We start from the raw sequence: 20,193 nt of genomic DNA, 5'->3' as shown, positions 1-20,193 counted from the left end.
AAAAGTATAAATTTCTTTGTGTACTTCATTTTTTTTTAAGGTGAATATATTTTGAGAATAATTGTTTAAAAAATTAGGAGTTTTCATCGAAAGGTCGGCGAGAGCCTGGGGTTGGGATTTCGGGCAATTGAAGACCTCGAATTACAATATTTTATTTAATATTCATATCCGAGACTTCAGGGGAAAAAAATTATCGAATTCAACGATTAAAAAATTGATTCGAATGAGAATTCGGTGAGAAATTAGAGTCAACGAGAAACAACTGATTGCTAGAGAATTATATAATAATTTCATAGAATGGAGTTGCATTTTCATTCTTTGAAATGAAATAATTTCAGGATTACGTGCAACTGGTGCTTGAAATTGAGCCTCTGGCGTACATTATTCTAGACTGAAACAATTCCTCTGGTAAATACCAAGAACTGAGTCAAAGGACCACTCATTCCCCATTAAAATCCACTCATCCCTACAATCGCATGGTGTTTAAGTAAGTAAACACACCCCAAGGCCAGCCTTCAGTTGCTACTGCACATGCCACCGCAACGTGATTCCAAAAGTTCTCATTACATTCATCAACAATTCTGCCATGACAATCATATTTACTTCATTATCAAATAAAATGGGGAATCCCTCTAAAAAAAAAGAACTTCGCGTTAAAAATAATCGAAAAAATACATCCCCTCTACTCTCCCCATTTTATTTGCATAAAACTGAAATATTAATCATCCAATTAATTTTTTTTTTTTATATTAAATTGTCACCGACATTTTTCCAATTTTTCTTCTAAAATCAATACTTCCGGGTTTTAAATATTGCCGCGTCGCAAACAGCTGATACCGGTGTATAGTTGTTTACGCTTTTAATTATTTCTCGCTGAGGGATTGATCTCTACGGGAATGTATGCACAATTTAAAGAATTGGTGAAGACTAAAAATATTGAAGGGTTGAAGAATTTTATTGATAAAGCAGACGCTGCGGAGGTAAGTACATTCTCAAAATAGATAGGCATCCCCCGAAATTCGGAGGTTAGAGAAATTGAGAGTAGAATTTCTCTGTTCTCTCCAAACGAGAATTATTTCTTGAGTACTTTACCCAATTTTAGCTCAGCAATGTGATCCTTCCGAGACTGGGGTGCAGTGAGGCCCCAGGAATTCTGAATCACCTGCTGTCAAATATTTCAACAACTGAATCCTCACAATCGAAACACAGAAAGCTAGTGGAATCAATTCTGAAGAAGCTAGCGACCGAAAAAGTCAGCACCTCCCACGTGAATGCCATCGTAAATCGAATAATCCAAGAATTTCCAAAGTACTCGAAGCTCCAGCTGTCAAAAATCGTTGATTTCTGCTTAAACAGTCTTCGCCTGAATGACGACGAGTATTTCTGCTGGCGAGAAATTCTCCCGATATCACTGCAGATCCTAGAGGATGAGAAGTACATGAATTACAAGGGAAACGAGGTGACAGGACCAGAGTACAAGTCCCTGATAATCCAATCGATCTGCAATCAGCACTGGGACCTGGGTACCCTGACGTCATTAGCAAAGATGTTCGGAGAGATGAGAATGAATAAAAATGATCACCTCCTGGTGATAAGAGCCCTCTGCGACAAAATTCCTGATGTGGAGCCAAAGGAGATGCCACCGTTCGTCCACCAGATCCTTCGTCTGAGTGACAACGTGGATGGTAGACTGGTGATTGGAACCCTCCAGAAGTACTTCGAGACCCTCTACTCGTCAATCGACAAGGAAACACCAGAGACCGTCGAGAGTATCGGACAACTGAGCCTCAAGGAAATCCAGGACACCGAGAGCACAGTCCTTTATCACATTCGTCAATCAGCTCTACTAAATCACTCGAGCCTCAAGGACTTCGTGAAAAACCTGAAGAACATCACCAACGCCCCAGAATTTATCCTCGAGCCCTTCCCCATGTCCGTTCTCCTCCTCATCTCTGATATCTACAACGATCAGATCTTCGATATAATTAAACAGGCACTAGCCAGAAAAATTCAGGACGAGGAAAAAAAGAGGAGCTGCTTCTGGGTGAAGCACGTTCTACCGGAGAACTCGATAGTCATGGAGATCATGGAGCAGATTATCGAGAACAGCAACAAGGACAGGCACATGGTCCTCAAGGGTCTTCTCGATCTTGCTTTTGTACTGATGGACACTGGAAAGCCCAAGGAGGGAGAGGACAATCAGTTGCACGAGGTCGGGGTGAAGATCCTCCAGAAGCTCGTAAAAAAGAGGCACGAGGTTGGTGCAACTGTTTTGCAGAATCTCACTGATAAAATTGTGGCAGGAGGTGCAGCTATTTCACATTACATCGAGGTGCTAGCTTACATGTGTCGCAAAGCCACTCTCATCGTCCTTGACTCTCAGATCTGGATATCGACGCTTCTGGAGCAGCTTCTGGCCATTCCTGGGGAAGCAGCAACTCAGGTTTTGTACGCCACGATTCCCCTGATCCGTACGTCGAATGCTATCAGGGATTCCCTCGTGTTGATACTGAGGAAAGCCCTTTACAGGAAGGGAGTGGAGACACGAAAAATGGCGGTCACTGGGTTTCTCCAGTTTCTCAGTAATTTGAAGATCTCGCCCTTTGGTCTGAGTCAGTCATCTTCAAGTATGACGAATGCCTCGACTTCTTCGATCTTCACGCAAGTTACGATGGAGCGAGGGAGTCAGTCAAGATCAAACCCTCGAATTCACATTGCCTTCTGTCAGGAGATCCTCATAATCCTGACCAAGTGCTTTTCCCACGAGTCAGATGTCCGCCAGCATTTGTACAAGGGACTCCACGAGGCAGTGGCTCTTAATCCAGAGCTCGGTGAGGCAGCAATTGAGTTACTACTGGGGCACTTCCAGGATTTTTATGAGTCAGACGAGACTGTGAAGCCTCCGCTGATGCTCGACAATTGCTCCAGCATCGCTGGACCTGAGGCCCTCCTGCAGGAGCCAATTGGACACCTGATATTCACCCTTCAGAAGATTTACTGCACTGTTGCCAGTAAAAATCTGGACTCTCTGGACAGACTCAGTAATGTCTTGGAGTCGTTGTGCAAGAGGATGACACCATCAGCTCTGGACCACCTCCAGGTGGACGACAGATCAGATCTGTTGGACAATTTACCCAAGTCCCAGCAGAAGGTCAACTCAATTAAACTGACTATCACCTCCCTGGAGGCTCTCATGGCCTATCGATTTAGCAGTTGGTCGTCAGGAAATGAAAATGTCGCCCAAAATATCTACAGTCTTTTCAAGTCCTATGCTGAGATCTTGGAGTTCTGCAAGACAGTGAATAAACCACAGAAACAAAAAAAAGGGAAAAAGGACAAGGATCACGACACCACCATCAAGAGGGGTCCCAAAGCTGGCATCAAACCTCCTCCTACTGTCCTCGATATTGAAATAATCTACCAGATGTTGTCACTACTCCACGACAAGGTTCCCTGGGCCACCAAAGACCAGGCAAATTACCTGAGGAAACGTCCAGACTTTCACAACTACTGCCTTCACACCTGCATTCAAATATTCCAGACTGCCAAGACCCTGAAGAACGTGGAGCGATTGAAATATCGAGATGCACACGAGAAAAATTATCTCAAGGTTGGAGAACTCCTCTACAAGAATATTATCTGTGACCTGGATACTGTGAGGGAGTTGGATGAAGAGACTGCTCTTCTGGGTGTCGAGTGCTTCAAGGAATACTGCGACGTCATGTGCACTCTGTTCCCCGGGGATTTCTCCAAGTTCCTAGGGGAAGTCTGCGAGCCCTCGCCCTCTGAGGGCTTCAGTGCTCAGTTCAATACTTTAATTTCATCATTGCAAGTCCTGATCGATGGATTCTACGGGGAGAACGAAGAGCCCAGCAAAATTCCTCTGATTTTACTGGAGACTGTGGCTCTATTGGTGAACAAAGTGGGAGTTTCCGCTGGAAGCTTTGGTGGCACCTTCGAGTGGCTGCAGAAGATGGCGAAGATGGATGTAGGGGATCCCCACATAGCGCTGATTATTCTCCAATTAATTACGAATGTTGAAGAGCGAGAGGTGGAGTATGGAAAGGTCCTGGATGACATGTGCCTGGACCTCTGCAATAAGCTGGGGACAATTGACAATAATGAAATTACCACGAGGGAGGGCTATGAGGTTCTGAATGACTCGTCGATGACTCAGGCTCACAGCATTTTTAATAATTCCTTGAAGAACAAACTTACGACTGCCTCGTGGGTCCTGGGGAGGCTTAAGTCTGAGCAAGTGGTAGCAGCATCCCCTGGGATTGGGGACGACAGCTTCAGGGAGAGACTCAAAGAGAAGGAGAAGAGCCTCTGCAAACAGCTGTCCTACACCATCCAAACACTTCACACTCTTGCCAATGCCAATGTGGATCCTGGACCGAATACTGAATTGACGTTCAAAAATCTCCACCAGCTTTACAGTGTCCTCAATAATTTGACGAAATACTTCAGTGGAAAATCGACTCAGCAGAACGCCGCGTTTCAGGCTGTCAGGTTCATTCAGGTGGTTCAGCTCGCTGGAAAGCCTCTCAAGGCGACGTTTTATAATCTCGTGACTCACACTGAGGAGAAGCAGAACAGTGGAAGAAAGGCTGATGCTCATGCCCAGAAGAATAAAGTCCTGAAGGAGACGAAATTCATTCCAAAAGTCGTTTACGAGATCGAGCAGTTTAACAAGGAAATTCTAGCTCTTGGAAAAAAAACCAAAGTGAGATTTTTATTTATTTATTTTTTATTTATTGGTGAGAAAATTGTTTGGAATTTCAGGTGCCTCTGGAGGGCTACATTAAACACAGCATCACGAGAGATTTCAGAATAAAAGGGCCACAACTAGTGGAGGGACTCGAGAGACTCGATCCCAGTCAGGTAGAATCCACTTAACAAAAAAAAAATAAAGGAAAGACTGTTGATGATTTTTTTTGTACTCCAGATGATGACAATGACCCAGAACACGACGAGAAATAACGAAACCCAGGATCACCTCGATCTCTCAGACTCAGAATCCAGTGTCCAGGAAGAGAGTGAACAGCCATCACCGAAAAAACCAAAACGCGAAGTCAGCCCTTGATTATTGGTACATAAGTTAAATATTGAATATATTTTTTCTAATAAAGAATTTAAGCAACGAAATCCAGAGGTCTGTTGAATCCACCCTTCCGATTCATGTACTGCCTGTATTTTCTCTTCAGGATCACGTGAACACCTCCCACATCGTTTCCATCGACTTTCTTCCCTTTTGTCGTGTCGAAACCACAGAATCCCATGAGTTTCATCATCTCTTGCTCCTCTGGAGTCTTCCCCTGGAGGTCAGCCTCTGAAATATCATTTAATTATGGAATTGAATTTAATTCCATGCAATTAATTCAATCCATCCATTAAATCAAATTAATTAAAATCACCTGTCAATTCAGGTCTCTCTGCAGTGGCTGGTTTGTGTTTTGGCTTCTGACGTTCTCTGTCCCTCGACCTGGACCTAGACCTTGAATACGATCTTCTGTGTCTCTCCCTCTCTCTGTTCCTCTCGTGATCCCTCGATTTTCCCCTGTCTCTGTCCACTGATCTGGAGAGTGTAATTTATTTAAATAATTCCATAATTAAATCAAAATTGAGGTTACCTTCTTCGTCTCTCCCTGGAACGTCTTCTCCGTCGATCTCTATCTCGTTCTCGCTCTCGTGAACGATCTCTGGATCTGTCTCTCCGTCGAGGTGACGGTGAACGACTTCGTCCCATTTTTTTTATAATTGTTTATAGAATTATAAACAATTCCTGGGACATAAACAGACGTTTCAGACACGAATCGTCTGTTGTGCGAATTGTCACGCCATCTGTCTGAACAATTTTGTTAATCAAGAGAATTTCTTTATTGTCGACGAACAATATTTTTATATCCTCGTGACGTCAGAGATAAACAAAAATACATAACCTGCATAATGAATTCGCGTGCAATTGTTGATTTCATTGTATTCTCATTCAACTTCAGACCTTTCTCGACGTTTTTAATAGCAAAATTTTTCTGTACGAGAAATTATAATTAATAGATGATTAATCCTCGAAAACTACCACCATTTGCTGAAAAATTATTTGAATCGCAAGGAAATTCCGATAAAAAATGGAGATGATTGAGTCAGAACGAGTTCCTGTGAATGAATCGATGTCTCCAATAGACTTGAACATGAGTAATATGACAGTGGTGACCTTGAACCCATTGAACTGGATTAATTACAATATTACCCCGAAGAAATTGAAAATAACAAATACTGGGAAAAACGTTGTGGTATGTGGAAATTGGGAAAAATCTACACCGCATTTATCATCTGGCCCATTGAGGGGTGATTACATGTTTTCACAAATACATTTTCACTGGGGACCAACTGAAATGATGGGGAGTGAACACTTCATCGATGGCGGAAGGTGAAAAAGCGATAAACTGCCTGATAATTCCTCAAAGAAAATCCCAGACTTTTCTATTAATTATTGATAATTATGCAGTCAGCCAATGGAACTTCACGCCGTTCACTTCAAAAGTGATTACAAATCCCAAGAGATTGCGATGAGAGAGACCGATGGTATAATCATGCTAGTTTATTTCTTCAAAGTACATCCTAGCATTGAAAAAAATTACCCGAGAGTGACACGAGCATTCAATAATTAAATTGATTTGCAGCTCCAGTCGATTCCAAATTCATCACTTGATAGTGTAATTAATAGTCTAGCAATGATTCAACCTCCGGACTCATCAGTGCGAATGCCACCAGAGCCGATTTCCAACATCATTCGACCTTTTGCGAATGATTATTTCTTGTACAAAGGTACTGTCCCAGTGGGGAAATATGAGACACCGGTCATGTGGCTCATCAGCAGGGAGCCAATAGCTATTTCCCTTGACCAGGCAAATCCCCAAATTAATTCAATTTATTTATCAGTGGTAATCTATATTTTTAATCAACGCAGTAACAGGAATTTATTTCAGATTTGTCAATTTCGTAATTTAAACGATCGAAACTTCGACAGAATTTTGAACAACTTGCGACCCCTAGAATCGGCAAACCCTCGGGTTTTTTACGTCAATCCAAAGGGATCGAATTACTCATCACTTCTACCAGTTCCTCTGGATTCAGCCCCTTGACAGCTAATCCAGGTCTTTGCTAATGGAACTCCGGGTTTATTTACTTTCTACGACGTCTGCGTCTTTTTCGTCTCTCGGTAACGAGATCGCACCCTGGGTATAGATCGTCACAATTCGCACCACCGAGACCGAGGATCGAGGCTTTGATCGAATCAAACATGGCGGGCCAAGTCGATTGCCGCACCATTCGACCGCATAACCAACTCATTCCCACACTTGAAAGAGAAATGGAAATTATTTTCTTCTCACGTTCATTTCAATTTCCATTTGAAAATCATTGGATAAAATTAAATGAATTGATCTTTTCACCTCCAAACTGGCACCCAGAGTTTCTGAGCTGAATTCATGGTCCTGGAGTGCCGATTATCCCGACACAATGTCCACCTCAAACAACGCCCGGTATCCTGTTCAGCAACCATTGCTGCTTCAATCGACCTCAAAACTCTATGAGCTAGCTCATTCAACTCCGAATTACTCTGGTACGAGAAATTTGGAGTAAAAATGTTGCGCTTAATCCTTAATCCTTCGGCTGCGGTTGTAGTAGTTGTCGTCGTCGTTGCTGGATTCTAAGAAAATTAATTAAAACCTTAAAATATAAAAAATTACTCTCACGTCATCCCATCCTGTTCCTCCGAAATGAACAATTTTTTCAAGCCATCCCCCAGAAATTTTCTCCCTTCGCCGAGATTTCGTGAATCAAAACATTCTCCTCATAATTGAAAATTGATTATTCACCGTAATAGCCAGCAGTAATTGAATAATAAAAAGTCCGAAAGCTAGAAACGCCAGAGCCGTGAGTGCAATTTCAAAGAAATCCCTAATAGTGAGTTCTCCTTTTCCTTTCCACGAGACGTCGTGCCAGGACTCGTCATCATGATCAGCCTCGTAATAATGTTCCTCGTGGATTATCGGGACTATCTCACTATGTGGCATGTGATGATAAGAAGGCGGAGGAGCTGGTGGATGACTGTAGTGATGTCCCGTTGGAGGTTGACTGTACTGATGATGATCCCCCGGTGAAGAAATCAATTCTAAAATATTTTCCTCTTCAATCCCAATAATCTCTTCTCTCATCAATTCATAATTACCCTCGCCTTCATCATAATACGATCCGATTTTCCCCGGAGCCACTGGACCTGGCATCGCATACCCCGTGACTTCACCATCGAATTGTTCAAAATCATGAACTATTCCCTTCTTCAATATTTTCTTCTGCACCTTCTTCGGCATGTAATGACGATACACGTCATCCAGAGTTGTTGTTCTGTAAAAAAATCATTCCAATTGGAAAATTAAAAATCTGGGGAATTAATTAACGCAATTACCTCTGGAGCCACTCCTTGTATTTACTACTCCCTTCGTCTGACAGGAGTTTATCGTGAACCGTGACGTTTTCATCCCCGAGGAAATCCGGAATTGAATTCATCATCGGATCCTCCAGTCGTTTGACTCTCGTCAATTTCACCTCGCGGAATATTTCCTCAGCGATAAAACCGTGACACAAGTACTCGTTCATTCGTTTCCTGTAAATATTCATTATATCCGGTATTAAATAATCCCAATTATCATCAATTATGTACCTGTGGTAATCCATTTTATTGAACGCCTCTTCGTACGTCCCGTCCATTGTAAAATTATCCCCGAGGATATTTCCGTTTGCTATTCCGTCATTCTTGTTAGGATCTAGCAAAAAAGTTCCAGGAAGAAGATCAAACGACAGGATATCATCCGGACTCATGCAGAAATCATTCCCATCGTAGTAGCACTCCTCCCCGAAAGCCTCCAAAATCCTCAACACAATCAAAAAAATAATCATAACGAAAATAATATTCGCAACAACCAGAATTTTTACATTCCCCTCGAACGTCGGAAAAGAACTGTCGAGATTTCGTCAGGACATGCCCCTGCGTATCATAATTGTTCTCTCCGCTACGTGTAATTGCATTTACCGCAATAATGAGTGCAGACCGTACATTTTTCGTCCATTAAAATTTTCAAAACCGAAGCTCCTGAATTTATAATATTTCCCCTGAAATTTAATTACACACCCAAAAAATATCGAGTATCACCAAAAAATCTTTTAAAAAAATGATTCCACTTGGGAATAAGAAAAAAAAAAATAAATAGATGCAGAGAAAATGTAGATGAGGGCTAGGATATCATCCCACATGCAAACAAATCAAATGCCAAAATCCCCTCGTCATCATTGGTATCAATTACCTCTTGAATATCGAAATTCGAAACTCGTGATTAAATACACGTGTATTAAAAATCACTTACATGAATGTTTTAGGATTTGAAATCGAAGTGGAGATATGTCAGGGTGTGGGATATGCCAAGGTGATGGGTAATGGGACCTTTGTTACCCTGGGAACCACAACACCTGTCTAATATCTCGGCAAGAGCTCCAGTATTCGCTCCTGCTTCATAGCCCACTTCTCACATTTTCCACTTTTTCCTATCGTGCGCTCTTTTATTAGATTCTTCTCTTCACCATGACCAATAAAATTATCGAACACGGAGGGCAGGAGAATTGGGTGTAACGTGTCGAATGGATAGTTAGGGCTGTTGGTTTAATGGGTTCTCACGTCCACGTGATTGTGGTTTTGTTTGATCCATCATTTCTCGGAGCCCTGGCCGAATTTTAGGGTCTTAATGACGGGTTTTCCAGTTTTCCAGGGCCTAATCCATCTTTCGGATTATTTATTTTTCCCAAGTTCACCAATAAAAATTCCTCGAAAGATTCGATTACTTCTATTTCCTGAAAACCATGCATTTGTCTTTATTGGCGTAATTAATTAATTATAGGTAATTGGTTTGATTTAATTAATTGGAGATGAATTCGAGAATTGGAGGGGCCCGTGGGGTGGAATGTCTGTGATTTTTGAGTTGGGGTTTGATGGAATTTTCGGTCAAAGTGATTGAATCAAGAGGAAGAACCGCGGACTCGAGGTGAAATGTTTGTCATCATCCATCGGTTTTACGTTTCCAACAGTTTCCAGGAAGTCATCCACATGAAACTGCTGTTCCTGCCAGGCGTTACTAATCTTCGCACCTAGATTCAACCATTTTTCTATTTTAGGAATGTCGCCCCATGATTTATGGAAAAATAAATATTACAAAATTCCGTACATCCCAATAACACCTGACACCCAATAAAAATTTCAATTTAAAAAATCAATTTAATCATTAATCATTCGTCGCGATATAATTTTTTTTGGATTGCAGTTTGAAAATTAAAAAATCGTTTTTGAGAGAATTATAAAAATTTCAAATGGAATTTCGCGAAATGATCTGTGGGAGCTCGACGAGCGGTTGTATGAGAGAGGAAATATTTATCTCTCGTAATTCACCGTGGCAAATGAAATTTATAGACTCACTGAGGATTTAATAAAAGCCCGGGGAAAATTTGAAGGCGGTCTTTAATCATATTTCTAAAGGTGAGTAGAAGGGAGAGGTTTTATGTATTTCCGTATGTATTCGAGTGGACTTGTGCCATTATGTTCCCATTTTCGGGGTGTGTTTTAGTGGTGTTCGAGAAAGGGCGGGACTACCACGGGACATGCGCAATAACTCACTAATAACTATTTTCGCACTTAATTTCCGCGATAACTAAAACATTTTTAATTTTAAATCTCTCATTTATTTAATTACACCTCTAGCCGATGGGTGGAAAAAAGGGGCGAGGGGGTGAGGGTGTGAGGGGGTGGAGGGTGGAGGGTGGAGATGTTCATCCACGAGATGATTTAGTACTTGATGTATGCCCTTATATTTTTTCGTAGGATTAAATAACAATTTAAATATTGGGAATAGGCAGAGGAATACGGAATAATGGGAGGGGAGGGTCTCACATATTTTGGAGGGATGAAGTGTGAAGTGGTGGGGATACGGGGATGGAATGGACCAGCGGACACGTGCCACCTGTCATAGATTCGGTGTTGGTACCTTTGCGGTAGCTGATAGCGGCATTAGTGGTAGATTAGCCCGTGACGAGAGCTCATCTCCAGGATCAGCTCCAAATAATTTTTTAAATCAATCACAATCGATCGATCCGCCAAAACAATCGGCAAACAAGTCTCACAGAAATAGTGATCGATTTTTCGATAGGGTCTAGTGACCAGGATAAAAAAAAAATCGGTGAAATTTGGATTGGAATTTTCTAAATGACATATCGCGATATGGAGGTGGTGGATCCTGGCACAGAATCGGAGAATCCTCCCCGGGATTTGACTGGTTACACCTCAGACACCAGTGACGATAGTGATGAGGAGAGAATACCACAGGCAAAAGCGATAAATCCAGTGACTAGTGCATTTTCGATTGATAGTATTCTTGGACGAAAGGACGGTAATCGACGTGCAGCAGAATCGAGTGTTGATAATCATGATGATAATGCCCCGGAGAACAGAAATTATCTCCTAGGGCCCACCGGATTGTCCGGAAGACCCAACAACTTTTATGATCAGCGTAAGTCCATTTGTTAGTTAATTAATTCATAAATTCCCTAACAAAACATCAACCACGATAAAATACCATTTTTTCGAAATGAGTTTTTCCCGAATATCTCGAGATGACAAAAAAATATCGATATTTTCGTAATTACCTTTTTTGTAGCGCTCATATTTTTCAACAAAAAATGTATCAACAAAAATATCGCCAAGTCCGTTGGATAGGGAGATATGCGCAAAAAACTGATGACGAGAAAAATGAATTCGTCTTAATTCACCACTTTTCAGAATTGCGATAGGATTAATCGTAAATTAATCGTAAATTAATCATAAAAAATGATAATATTCGTAATTTTGTTGATTAGATACAAGTCCTCTCTACAGTCCTGGCTCGACACCCTCGATCCCGGAAGGTCTACCAGAGTCACCAGGATATTCAGCTGCCTCCCTGGCATCGGCATCTCTCCTCTACGGCAGTTGGTTCACCCAATCGAAACCCGGTCAGTTGTTCGGTCTCCAAGGTAATTATTTACCCCTCCAAAAAATAGATTTTCCCCATCGAGAATAACTCGCGACCACAAAACCCCTCAATCGATTCCTACAATCGTTTATAAATTGTTACTACCTCCGTTATTTCATTTTTCCTGGACAATAGGCAGAGCCTCCACCGAAATATACAGTGGGTTCAAACGAATATTAGGTGTTAAGGGTGTGAAGACACTAACGGCCCTGCATCACGCGATTTCAGCATCAGCGGATGATACCAAAGAATTATTTTCATTCTCACGTCTTAACATCTCCCATAAAACTTCGGATGCTGAATGAACAATTGGAATTATTTAAAAAAATCGTCTAGACCTCGCCAGAACTATTTACAATTCACCATGAATTTTTTTCCATCCGTTTGTGTACGCAATTGAAAGCCCCTCAATTTAAAATCGATTTATAATAACAAAAAAAAATCAACGCTGCGGATAAATCAGATGATTAATGTTGCTAAATGGAAAATAAAAAAGAAATAGTTATGGAGGAATTTAGAGGATTTAGAACGATTGAAGGATAATTTTTTATATGAGGTTTTATAAATAAAATATCATTTTGATTTTCAAGATTCCATCAAGTGCTTTTTTGCAAGATGAAAAATCATGTAAAAGTCGAGAGACGAATGGATCCGCCATTGTCATTCTCTTCCTCAATCCGCCATGCTGTTAGGTGGCCATTTATCAGCGTCACTGCTCTAACCACCTTCCGTTGAGGTGCTAAATGTCTCTGCACACTCGTAAATCACAGCCTCTCCCTTTCTTATTCACTTTATTTTCCATTTCTTCACCTATTTTTACTTTACTTCTGCCACTCGCTTTCATAGAAACCACCGAAACGCGTTTTTTTTCCGCGAAACACCTCATACCAATGGTACCTCAGTAAATAAACCGAATGATTACCCACATGACATCAAATAACTAGCTTATCCCTCCAACAATCATTCGATCGTACATCAATTCGGGATCAGTCAAAATAGCTGGAAAAATTTGAAGAGAATAAATGAGCATGACAGGTTTCTACAGAGACAAGAGCCTCATAAAAATCTCTAAGGTCTTGGCCAAACAGGGAGACATCTGATTGTTGACAGAGTGCGAAACACTCGTTGGATAATTATTGAGGCAAACAATGGAGGAACGAGGTGTCAAAGTGATCGTTTCCACGTTAATATGCTCTACGATAGTTAAACAGAATGAAAACATTTCGTATTTTCCCTCTACTCTTCCTCAATTATTTCCTTCAATTATTTCTCAATACTCTCACGAATATTATTTATGTATTTAATTACAATAAACTCGGTACATAAATTCCTCGCGATACAATATCTCACGTCATGATTAAATACCACTTGTTTAATCTATTATCGCCTGATGCTCGAAGTTCACGCTTTTCATTGATATAGTAAATAATTGTCTTTGAAATGCATTGGAGAAACCGGAAAAAGACTACACTACGCTAATTGCTCGGGTTTGTAGGTGTTTGGATAGAAACTTGTTTGAATTATCGACCTTGATACTTTGATAATAATGATTAATTGATTTCAGCGCCAAAACCGAGTGGCAGACGATCACGAAAGCCAGGAGTTGACAGAAAGCCTCGTCAGGCGTACAGTGCAAAACAATTGGAGAGGCTTGAATCTGAATTCAAGGTAAAATAAAAATTATCAGGAGGAAAAACAATAATTCGAGTTAACGTGTCATTTTAACAGGTGGATAAATACCTGAGTGTGAGTAAACGGATGGAGCTGTCGAAGACCCTGAGCCTCACCGAAGTACAAATAAAAACTTGGTTCCAAAATCGTCGGACAAAGTGGAAGAAGCAGTTAACATCGCGGTTAAAAATTGCCCAGAGACAGGGATTATTTCCATCTGCGTATTTCTCACCTGGACAATATCCTCTATTGCCTTATTACGCAGGACCAATAATATTTGGAGCACCAGCGGGGGATGAGCAAATGGCATCCAGCCTCTCCATCAGTCAATCAATTTCAGTTTCCGAAGAAACGTAGATGATTCCACCGACCGGCTATTCACTCCGATCATTCCACCATTTAATAACTATTTGCGTTGGCAACTGCATGAGTTATTAGAAAAATTTTCCACATATCTGTAGCTGAGGATCAAGAGTTAATGTGTAATTTTTTTTGGTTAATAAATTAATCATTAAAACATTTAAGATCATTTTTAAAAATATTGACTGGTCGAAATTGAAAGAGATTGGAAGAGAAAAACCTTTTCCACTTTTAATCCCGGAGATTTTTGAAATTGTGGGACTGATTATATCGTACTGGAGCCGCGGACATGCGTCCTTTATCCACGGTAGTTAAATTGAAATCGTAAGCGGCCGAAGGTAATACCAGGCCACGACTGCTGATGCTAAATGTCTAGTTTAATCTCGCCACACATATTTTAAATGTTCTGTAGTAGAGTGTGTAGATTTCTGATAATCGTACATTTACCATTTAGAAAAAATATATAAAAATATAAAAAGATAATTAACTCTAAGAGACATAAGCACTATGTCTCCACAATATGCCGTTTAAAAATTATTTCAATAATTTATTTAACAACGACTTTTTAGGTGGCACTTCGTTACGTGTAATTCAACTCGATATCAACTCAATAATGATTTTTAATTTCCAAATTAATCAATATATCTCACGATTGCTTATCACGACTTGTATTGTGCGCTGTATAAATTGAGCATTCATTATTGATTTATTCTGTGGTAAACTCCGTCCTAGGCAACAGCGGAAAACAAGAACTGAAGAGCCCTGAGTATCAGTTATCTTGACTCTCCTACGCAATTGTATTGTTTAATAATATTTGTACACGTAATATAATTTATTTGGTAATGTAGACTAAATGTCAGTGGGAAAACCATCGACTTGTAAAGATGCTCTACGACGATGGGAAGAGGAAAATGGACAAGAAGCTTCCACTTCCACCGAAGTAACTTTAAGCTTTCAGTGGCCACCAATTGAAAAAATGGATAACTCACTATCAAGTCTAGTGAGTTGTGAAAAGCTCTCTCTATCAACAAATATTATCGAGAAAATATCTTGTCTTAGCTCGCTGAAGAATTTAAAAATACTATCCCTCGGTCGAAACTTCATCAAAGGATTTACTGGTTTAGAAGCGCTCGGTGAAACATTAGAGGAATTATGGATATCTTATAATTGCATCGAAAAAATGAAAGGAATTAATACCATGAAGAATCTCCGTGTATTATACATGTCGAATAATCAAGTGCGCGAATGGAATGAATTCATGAGACTCCAAGAATTACCAAATCTACGAGAATTACTATTCGTCGGAAATCCTCTCTGCGAAGGCTTCGAGGTACGTTTTATTCCCAGAGAAACATACAATTGCAATATTTTATTTGTTTATATTTTGCATTGTTCTATTGTATTGTAGACTGATGCTTGGAGAGCCGAAATTGCTCGGAGACTGCCGCATTTAGAAAAGCTCGAGGGCGAACCGATTATCCACACCGAGGACAACTCACCGCAAATTCAAGCACCTGGAAAATACGATGTTATAAATCCCAATAAAAATGTCGATGATAATATTGTATAGGGCATTATTAAAATAGATCTGGATAATGTCTGCAATTTTTGATAGAACCTGTATAGAGTGTTGGCCTGCTAACGCCACTCAAATGAAAACCGATGAAAAGCGTCGACGCGGGTGGGTGGGTGGGCGGCTCGATAGAGTATAGACTGCCGACGTAGTGGTCGTATCCACGGGCTCAGACAAAGCTCTCGACAACGGTATACCTTTTTCCCAGTCGTTCGCGTAACGTAAGCAAGTGTAGTACGTCCACCAATAGTGCACCTGCCAAAAGAAAAAAAAAACATTCACAATTGTTTAAGTTATCAACATTCGAAGACATTCTTTCAATTCAAAGAAAGAAATCGCAGAGATAGCATCACTAAAATGTGAAAAGTATAATAATTTTTATTTATCATAATTACTTTTTGTTGTTAATGAATTTTATTAAATTATACGATGAGTGGAGAAGATGGAGAATTAAGTATGTTGTAAATTTGTGGAATCTGTGGACATTTCAATGGATAATTTGCGATAGAAAATTATTCTGTTTAACTAGAATCGTTTAGCGGGTATATATTTCCTATTTTCGTGTAGAAATTTCCATCACTAAAATACATACTAAATACTGTACGCTGGATGCCTGCAGTTGGATATTCCATCTGCCTACTCGGTTGAGCCAAATTTAGAATGACTCCTTGGTTGTGACGATGAAAGCAACAGGCCAGAGTATTCAAATCCAGTTTTCATGGAATTCTTATAATTAGGATTTTTACTCATCACTTTCGTACGTGAGTCTTGAATTGTTAGGAACATCTTCAGGCACCTAGATTCCGAAATATATGGCTGATTAATTCGCTCAGGTAAAATGAGAATTATTTTAGTGGAATTCAATTTCTGGTCGGATTTTAATCCGGAATTAATTACTCTGGTTAAATTTACTCTGACAATTATAAGAGTGCGGATGATGGAGCAGGTGAAACCATCAGAAATTATTTGGAAATGAATATTCTACTCAATTTTTATAATTATGTGTGAAATTGTTCCTGATGAGAAAGGATTAGGTGGAATAAATTGAAAAAATCCCAAGTTTTCTAGAAATATTCCCAATTTCTCCACTTTTATTGTATATTTATTTTATTATTTTATTATTTTACAACTTTACCATTCCCACAATATGAAAAACCAAAAAACCATAAACGCATTGACAATTAAAAAAGTCCTTAACAAATAGACTAGTATTGTTAATAATATTTTCTTCTCAATTTAGAAGATTTCACGTGCACAAAGAAAAAAGGGCGAATCATATCACCATTACGATTACCCTAGGATAATTTCGGGTCTATTGTAAAGGTTGAATAAATTTATTCAAGTATGAGCAGAGAGACACCACAAAATCGAAAAACACGTTCAGCCTCGATTTGCGCTCCTGGATTTTCCAGTATGGAGCAAATATTGAGCACGGTATCAATGTCGGATGTAAAAGAAAGAGGAGAAAAAAAGGAACGTGAGGGCGATAGTGGAACAGGTACCCCAGACAGTGGAAGTACACCGACTCGAAGACGACGTCCAGCTACAAGATCACAAAGTGCTAGGGTATCCGGAGGTAGCAAGAGCATTCGTCGTAGAGCAGCTGCACAAGGTACTGGAAATAATTATTAATCAATCAATCAATATGTTAAGCAATTCGCTGGCCAATTATATAAAATATAAAAATTTATTCAATATAAAAATCATTCGATTCTCCGGAAAAATTATTATGAATAGTATAAATGAAGCGCAAGATGTCTGGCATTTAGTTACCAGTACACCCCATGTTTAATCGGGAATCGATGGCAGTATACACAAGATATTCACGGTTGAATAATGAAGAGTACCACGCCCATCACACAATATAGATTCCACTAATATCTCGAATATTCTCGGCTACACCGTTGATAATATGAATGAATATTTTGGATATCTTTTTAATCCAGCAGCTAATCACAATCATCATCATCATCATCATCATCATCAACATCATCCACATGGGGGTGGAATGAAGTCTCCTCACTGCAGCAGTGAACCCAGGTTGACTGACAACGACACGAGTCCTGGTCTCAGACGAAGAGGCAGTCGACGTGGCCAGAGTATGCACCACGTGCATCACAGAAAAAGTAATGCTTTTTTGGATGTGCCTGATATCAACGCTCAGGCTAATCAGCGGAGAGAGGACGAGGATGAGGAGAGTTACAGATTGAGAAGCTTCAGTCTCACGAGTAAAGGTGAATAAAATGTTTTAATGAATTGAAATGAAATTTTGATGTTTCCGAATTGTTAAGGTGTTGTAAACAGAGGTGACTCCTTCCGGAGACGACGATCGAGATCGAATTCACTGGCGCCGAATGATAACACTGAAACTGACCTGAAAAATGTGCAACAGGCGAAAAGAATTATTTCTTATACTGTCGGAATGCTCGGAGCACGTGGCGTTGGAAAAACCGCACTCATCAGTCAATTCATGACTAGCGAATGCATCAACGCTTATGATCGTCAAAGAGGTAATTACCCGTAATTACAACTTTAAAAAAATATAGAGTTAAAATTGCTTTTTTTATTATGTTTTTAGATGATGTACCCAGCGAACAATCAGTTTTTGTTATGTTAAATGGGGAAGAGAGTGAATTAAAGTTCGAGAATATAACAAATTTGAAGGTAAATGTAAAGACAAATTTTCGATAATTCAGTGATAAATGAGACGTATTAATTTTATATTAATTGTTTATTCAAGGGTGTTTATGTAAATTGGGTATTTGTATTGAAACGAATTGTTTTGGATTCATGAGAGAAGCATTTCATTTAATATTGTTCAGATTAGTGGAATTAAAATTTCAGACAGAGTTGGACCAAATACCTGAGGTTGATGCCTTCATTATAATGTACTCTGTCATTGACAAAGCCTCTTTTCAACGAGTTGAAGAATATCTAGCTCAACTTCACGATCGCGATTTGCTCCGAACTCGTCCCGTTATTCTCGTTGGCAATAAAGTCGATCTGGTTCGATCGAGAGCTGTTTCGATTCAAGGTAAAGCTCAAAAAATAAAATATCACATGAACCGACAAGATCATTATTTCGATGAATAATTGAATAATATTTTTTGTTAACAGATGGAAAATGTATCGCGTGTACCTATCGTGCCAAATTTATAGAAATATCCGTAGGAATAAATCACAATGTCGATGACTTGCTCGTAGGTATTTTGAATCAAATACGATTGAAGAGTCGTCATTTAGAAAACAAGGGAGCCAATTGTGGCACTAGTGAAAGCGGTAATACACACTGGTATAAATCGAGAGGTGTTATTCGAGCTAGTATGAAAGCCCGACAAATGTTGACATGGCTATTTGGAAAAGAGAACAGTAAATTTAAAAATTGTGAAAATTTACATGTTTTGTAAAGTACGTTATTTATGGTACTATCCAGAGTCTGCATTCAATGGCCTTTGGATAAAGTTCAAAATTTATTTCATTGTTCGATGTATAGTTAATTGGACCAACATTTCATATCGAATGTTCAGTACTAATCAATTTAGACAGTAATTCACAAAAATTCATAGATTTTGATATCATTTGTATCGCGTATCACTTATCACATCAATTCTCCTATATATTCTTATTATTCTGGTGCATTATTTGTGTGATATGAAAAATTCAATGTGTGTTGATAAAAAAAAAAGGAAATCGGTTATTTGGGTATGGAGTGACATATTATAGATACAAATTCACTTTTCATCAAAGTATTTTTAACTTCATTCGTGTTCTTTCAACCAAAAACCAAACGGACGATAAAAAAAAAGCCGGTCTTCCTCAAATAAATACTCCATAAAGTGCCGAATCAATTATAACGTAGAGTGAATGAAATTTTTGAGACATTGATATTAAATATGAATCGATACATGAATGAGTCTCTTTGAGAGAATAATTTTTTTTTGAAAATTCCATAATTTTAGTTGGGAACATTTGATTATAACGCAATGACAATCAAAATGCATTCTCTTCAGAGAGACCACTGCTGATGAATTAATTAAATCACGGGGATCAAAATTTCTATTATACTTATCATCGGTGTTGTATTCATAAATTGATAATGAATTAAACAACGGATTGCTAATTCTCGACTAAAAGTTAGAATATAAGAAAAAAATATATTGTCAGTTTTTTAAAATATTAAATCTTTCGCATTGATAATAAAGTTATATTGAATTGAAAATCGTTGAGTTAACCCACATGCAGTGAAAAATAAATAATAAATTTACAACAATTGATAAATGGAAACAATCTCTACGTAACCAGTTGGCAGTAACAATAGTCTTGACAGAATTGACTGGATGATCAAGCACAAGTGGCACCCGTGGCATTAAAACTTTAGAAAGCAGCTCCGGAAAGTTGACACTCTGATGAAATAAATTAATTATTACAATAATTTATGTCGTTTGCAAATTGTTTGCAAGTGAAAGCTAGCTAAAA

At 39.2% G+C, this 20,193-nt stretch overlaps 7 protein-coding genes across 12 annotated transcripts; 5 read left to right on the top strand and 2 right to left on the bottom strand.

Annotated features, from left to right (window-relative positions):
* Positions 1 to 859: 859 nt before the first annotated feature.
* On the top strand, positions 860 to 5,139 carry FANCI (Fanconi anemia complementation group I). The gene is made up of 4 exons (XM_011315382.1): positions 860 to 980; positions 1,103 to 4,726; positions 4,786 to 4,884; positions 4,949 to 5,139. The coding sequence occupies exons 1-4, from the start codon at positions 897 to 899 to the stop codon at positions 5,084 to 5,086; spliced, it is 3,945 nt and encodes a 1,314-aa protein (XP_011313684.1). The 5' UTR covers positions 860 to 896; the 3' UTR covers positions 5,087 to 5,139.
* Positions 5,045 to 5,845, bottom strand: ytr (yantar). Its single transcript, XM_011315384.1, has 3 exons — positions 5,634 to 5,845; positions 5,418 to 5,578; positions 5,045 to 5,332 (listed from the first exon to the last, which is right to left on the bottom strand). Exons 1-3 carry the CDS (start codon positions 5,747 to 5,749, stop codon positions 5,136 to 5,138), a joined length of 474 nt encoding a protein of 157 aa, XP_011313686.1. The 5' UTR covers positions 5,750 to 5,845; the 3' UTR covers positions 5,045 to 5,135.
* A 140-nt stretch (positions 5,846 to 5,985) lies between these two features.
* On the top strand, positions 5,986 to 6,762 carry LOC105273134 (putative carbonic anhydrase 5). The gene is made up of 3 exons (XM_011315385.1): positions 5,986 to 6,430; positions 6,509 to 6,585; positions 6,684 to 6,762. The coding sequence occupies exons 1-3, from the start codon at positions 6,129 to 6,131 to the stop codon at positions 6,710 to 6,712; spliced, it is 408 nt and encodes a 135-aa protein (XP_011313687.1). The 5' UTR covers positions 5,986 to 6,128; the 3' UTR covers positions 6,713 to 6,762.
* Positions 6,763 to 6,948: 186 nt separating this feature from the next.
* On the bottom strand, positions 6,949 to 8,953 carry LOC105273232 (uncharacterized). Its single transcript, XM_011315538.1, has 5 exons — positions 8,726 to 8,953; positions 8,471 to 8,668; positions 7,881 to 8,409; positions 7,455 to 7,711; positions 6,949 to 7,360 (listed from the first exon to the last, which is right to left on the bottom strand). Exons 1-5 carry the CDS (start codon positions 8,881 to 8,883, stop codon positions 7,186 to 7,188), a joined length of 1,317 nt encoding a protein of 438 aa, XP_011313840.1. The 5' UTR covers positions 8,884 to 8,953; the 3' UTR covers positions 6,949 to 7,185.
* A 2,064-nt stretch (positions 8,954 to 11,017) lies between these two features.
* Positions 11,018 to 14,160, top strand: LOC105273135 (homeobox protein ceh-19). Of its 2 annotated transcripts, none has more exons than XM_011315387.1 (4): positions 11,018 to 11,612; positions 11,959 to 12,093; positions 13,678 to 13,781; positions 13,842 to 14,160. In XM_011315387.1, the coding sequence occupies exons 1-4, from the start codon at positions 11,309 to 11,311 to the stop codon at positions 14,139 to 14,141; spliced, it is 843 nt and encodes a 280-aa protein (XP_011313689.1). In that variant the 5' UTR covers positions 11,018 to 11,308; the 3' UTR covers positions 14,142 to 14,160. The 2 variants fall into 2 exon arrangements, with proteins under 2 accessions (XP_011313689.1, XP_011313688.1); XM_011315386.1 differs by having other exon boundaries at positions 11,959 to 12,114.
* A 78-nt stretch (positions 14,161 to 14,238) lies between these two features.
* Positions 14,239 to 15,726, top strand: LOC105273136 (dynein light chain 1, axonemal-like). 2 transcript variants are annotated; one of them, XM_011315389.1, is made up of 3 exons: positions 14,239 to 14,266; positions 14,993 to 15,474; positions 15,553 to 15,726. In XM_011315389.1, exons 2-3 carry the CDS (start codon positions 14,998 to 15,000, stop codon positions 15,712 to 15,714), a joined length of 639 nt encoding a protein of 212 aa, XP_011313691.1. In that variant the 5' UTR covers positions 14,239 to 14,266; positions 14,993 to 14,997; the 3' UTR covers positions 15,715 to 15,726. The 2 variants fall into 2 exon arrangements, with proteins under 2 accessions (XP_011313691.1, XP_011313690.1); XM_011315388.1 differs by lacking the exon at positions 14,239 to 14,266 and having other exon boundaries at positions 14,862 to 15,474.
* Positions 15,727 to 15,916: 190 nt separating this feature from the next.
* LOC105273137 (GTP-binding protein RAD) lies at positions 15,917 to 19,696 on the top strand. 4 transcript variants are annotated; one of them, XM_011315394.1, is made up of 7 exons: positions 15,917 to 16,083; positions 16,958 to 17,329; positions 17,667 to 17,951; positions 18,009 to 18,227; positions 18,296 to 18,381; positions 18,562 to 18,751; positions 18,835 to 19,696. In XM_011315394.1, exons 2-7 carry the CDS (start codon positions 17,062 to 17,064, stop codon positions 19,122 to 19,124), a joined length of 1,338 nt encoding a protein of 445 aa, XP_011313696.1. In that variant the 5' UTR covers positions 15,917 to 16,083; positions 16,958 to 17,061; the 3' UTR covers positions 19,125 to 19,696. The 4 variants fall into 4 exon arrangements, with proteins under 4 accessions (XP_011313696.1, XP_011313695.1, XP_011313692.1 ...); XM_011315393.1 differs by having other exon boundaries at positions 15,918 to 16,076; positions 17,664 to 17,951; XM_011315390.1 differs by having other exon boundaries at positions 15,918 to 16,083; positions 17,664 to 17,951.
* The last annotated feature ends 497 nt before the right edge of the window (positions 19,697 to 20,193 follow it).

This window comes from Fopius arisanus, unplaced genomic scaffold, assembly GCF_000806365.1.
Source record: "Fopius arisanus strain USDA-PBARC FA_bdor unplaced genomic scaffold, ASM80636v1 scaffold00004, whole genome shotgun sequence".
NCBI classification, from domain to species: domain Eukaryota; kingdom Metazoa; phylum Arthropoda; class Insecta; order Hymenoptera; family Braconidae; genus Fopius; species Fopius arisanus.
This window is presented reverse-complemented; position numbering and strand designations above follow the sequence as displayed.

Excerpts from the sequence above, each read along its gene's own strand:
- LOC105273232 (XM_011315538.1), bottom strand. The coding sequence starts at position 8,883 with ATGAGTCCGGATGATATCCTGTCGTTTGATCTTCTTCCTGGAACTTTT. Across the intron at positions 7,712-7,880 it reads AATTACTGCTGGCTATTACG|AATCCAGCAACGACGACGAC; the intron begins GTGAATAATCAA and ends TAATTTTCTTAG. Across the intron at positions 7,361-7,454 it reads CTCTGGGTGCCAGTTTGGAG|TGTGGGAATGAGTTGGTTAT; the intron begins GTGAAAAGATCA and ends TTCTCTTTCAAG.
- FANCI (XM_011315382.1), top strand. The coding sequence starts at position 897 with ATGTATGCACAATTTAAAGAATTGGTGAAGACTAAAAATATTGAAGGG. Across the intron at positions 4,727-4,785 it reads CTCTTGGAAAAAAAACCAAA|GTGCCTCTGGAGGGCTACAT; the intron begins GTGAGATTTTTA and ends TTGGAATTTCAG. Across the intron at positions 4,885-4,948 it reads AGAGACTCGATCCCAGTCAG|ATGATGACAATGACCCAGAA; the intron begins GTAGAATCCACT and ends TTTGTACTCCAG.
- LOC105273137 (XM_011315393.1), top strand. The coding sequence starts at position 17,062 with ATGAGCAGAGAGACACCACAAAATCGAAAAACACGTTCAGCCTCGATT. Across the intron at positions 17,330-17,663 it reads TCGTAGAGCAGCTGCACAAG|CAGCTAATCACAATCATCAT; the intron begins GTACTGGAAATA and ends TTTTTAATCCAG. Across the intron at positions 18,228-18,295 it reads CGCTTATGATCGTCAAAGAG|ATGATGTACCCAGCGAACAA; the intron begins GTAATTACCCGT and ends TTATGTTTTTAG.
- LOC105273135 (XM_011315386.1), top strand. The coding sequence starts at position 11,309 with ATGACATATCGCGATATGGAGGTGGTGGATCCTGGCACAGAATCGGAG. Across the intron at positions 12,115-13,677 it reads TCAGTTGTTCGGTCTCCAAG|CGCCAAAACCGAGTGGCAGA; the intron begins GTAATTATTTAC and ends AATTGATTTCAG. Across the intron at positions 13,782-13,841 it reads GGCTTGAATCTGAATTCAAG|GTGGATAAATACCTGAGTGT; the intron begins GTAAAATAAAAA and ends TCATTTTAACAG.
- ytr (XM_011315384.1), bottom strand. The coding sequence starts at position 5,749 with ATGGGACGAAGTCGTTCACCGTCACCTCGACGGAGAGACAGATCCAGA. Across the intron at positions 5,579-5,633 it reads TCCAGGGAGAGACGAAGAAG|ATCAGTGGACAGAGACAGGG; the intron begins GTAACCTCAATT and ends TACACTCTCCAG. Across the intron at positions 5,333-5,417 it reads AGAGAGACCTGAATTGACAG|AGGCTGACCTCCAGGGGAAG; the intron begins GTGATTTTAATT and ends ATGATATTTCAG.
- LOC105273134 (XM_011315385.1), top strand. The coding sequence starts at position 6,129 with ATGGAGATGATTGAGTCAGAACGAGTTCCTGTGAATGAATCGATGTCT. Across the intron at positions 6,431-6,508 it reads CACTTCATCGATGGCGGAAG|TCAGCCAATGGAACTTCACG; the intron begins GTGAAAAAGCGA and ends ATAATTATGCAG. Across the intron at positions 6,586-6,683 it reads TGCGATGAGAGAGACCGATG|CTCCAGTCGATTCCAAATTC; the intron begins GTATAATCATGC and ends ATTGATTTGCAG.
- LOC105273136 (XM_011315389.1), top strand. The coding sequence starts at position 14,998 with ATGTCAGTGGGAAAACCATCGACTTGTAAAGATGCTCTACGACGATGG. Across the intron at positions 15,475-15,552 it reads CTCTCTGCGAAGGCTTCGAG|ACTGATGCTTGGAGAGCCGA; the intron begins GTACGTTTTATT and ends ATTGTATTGTAG.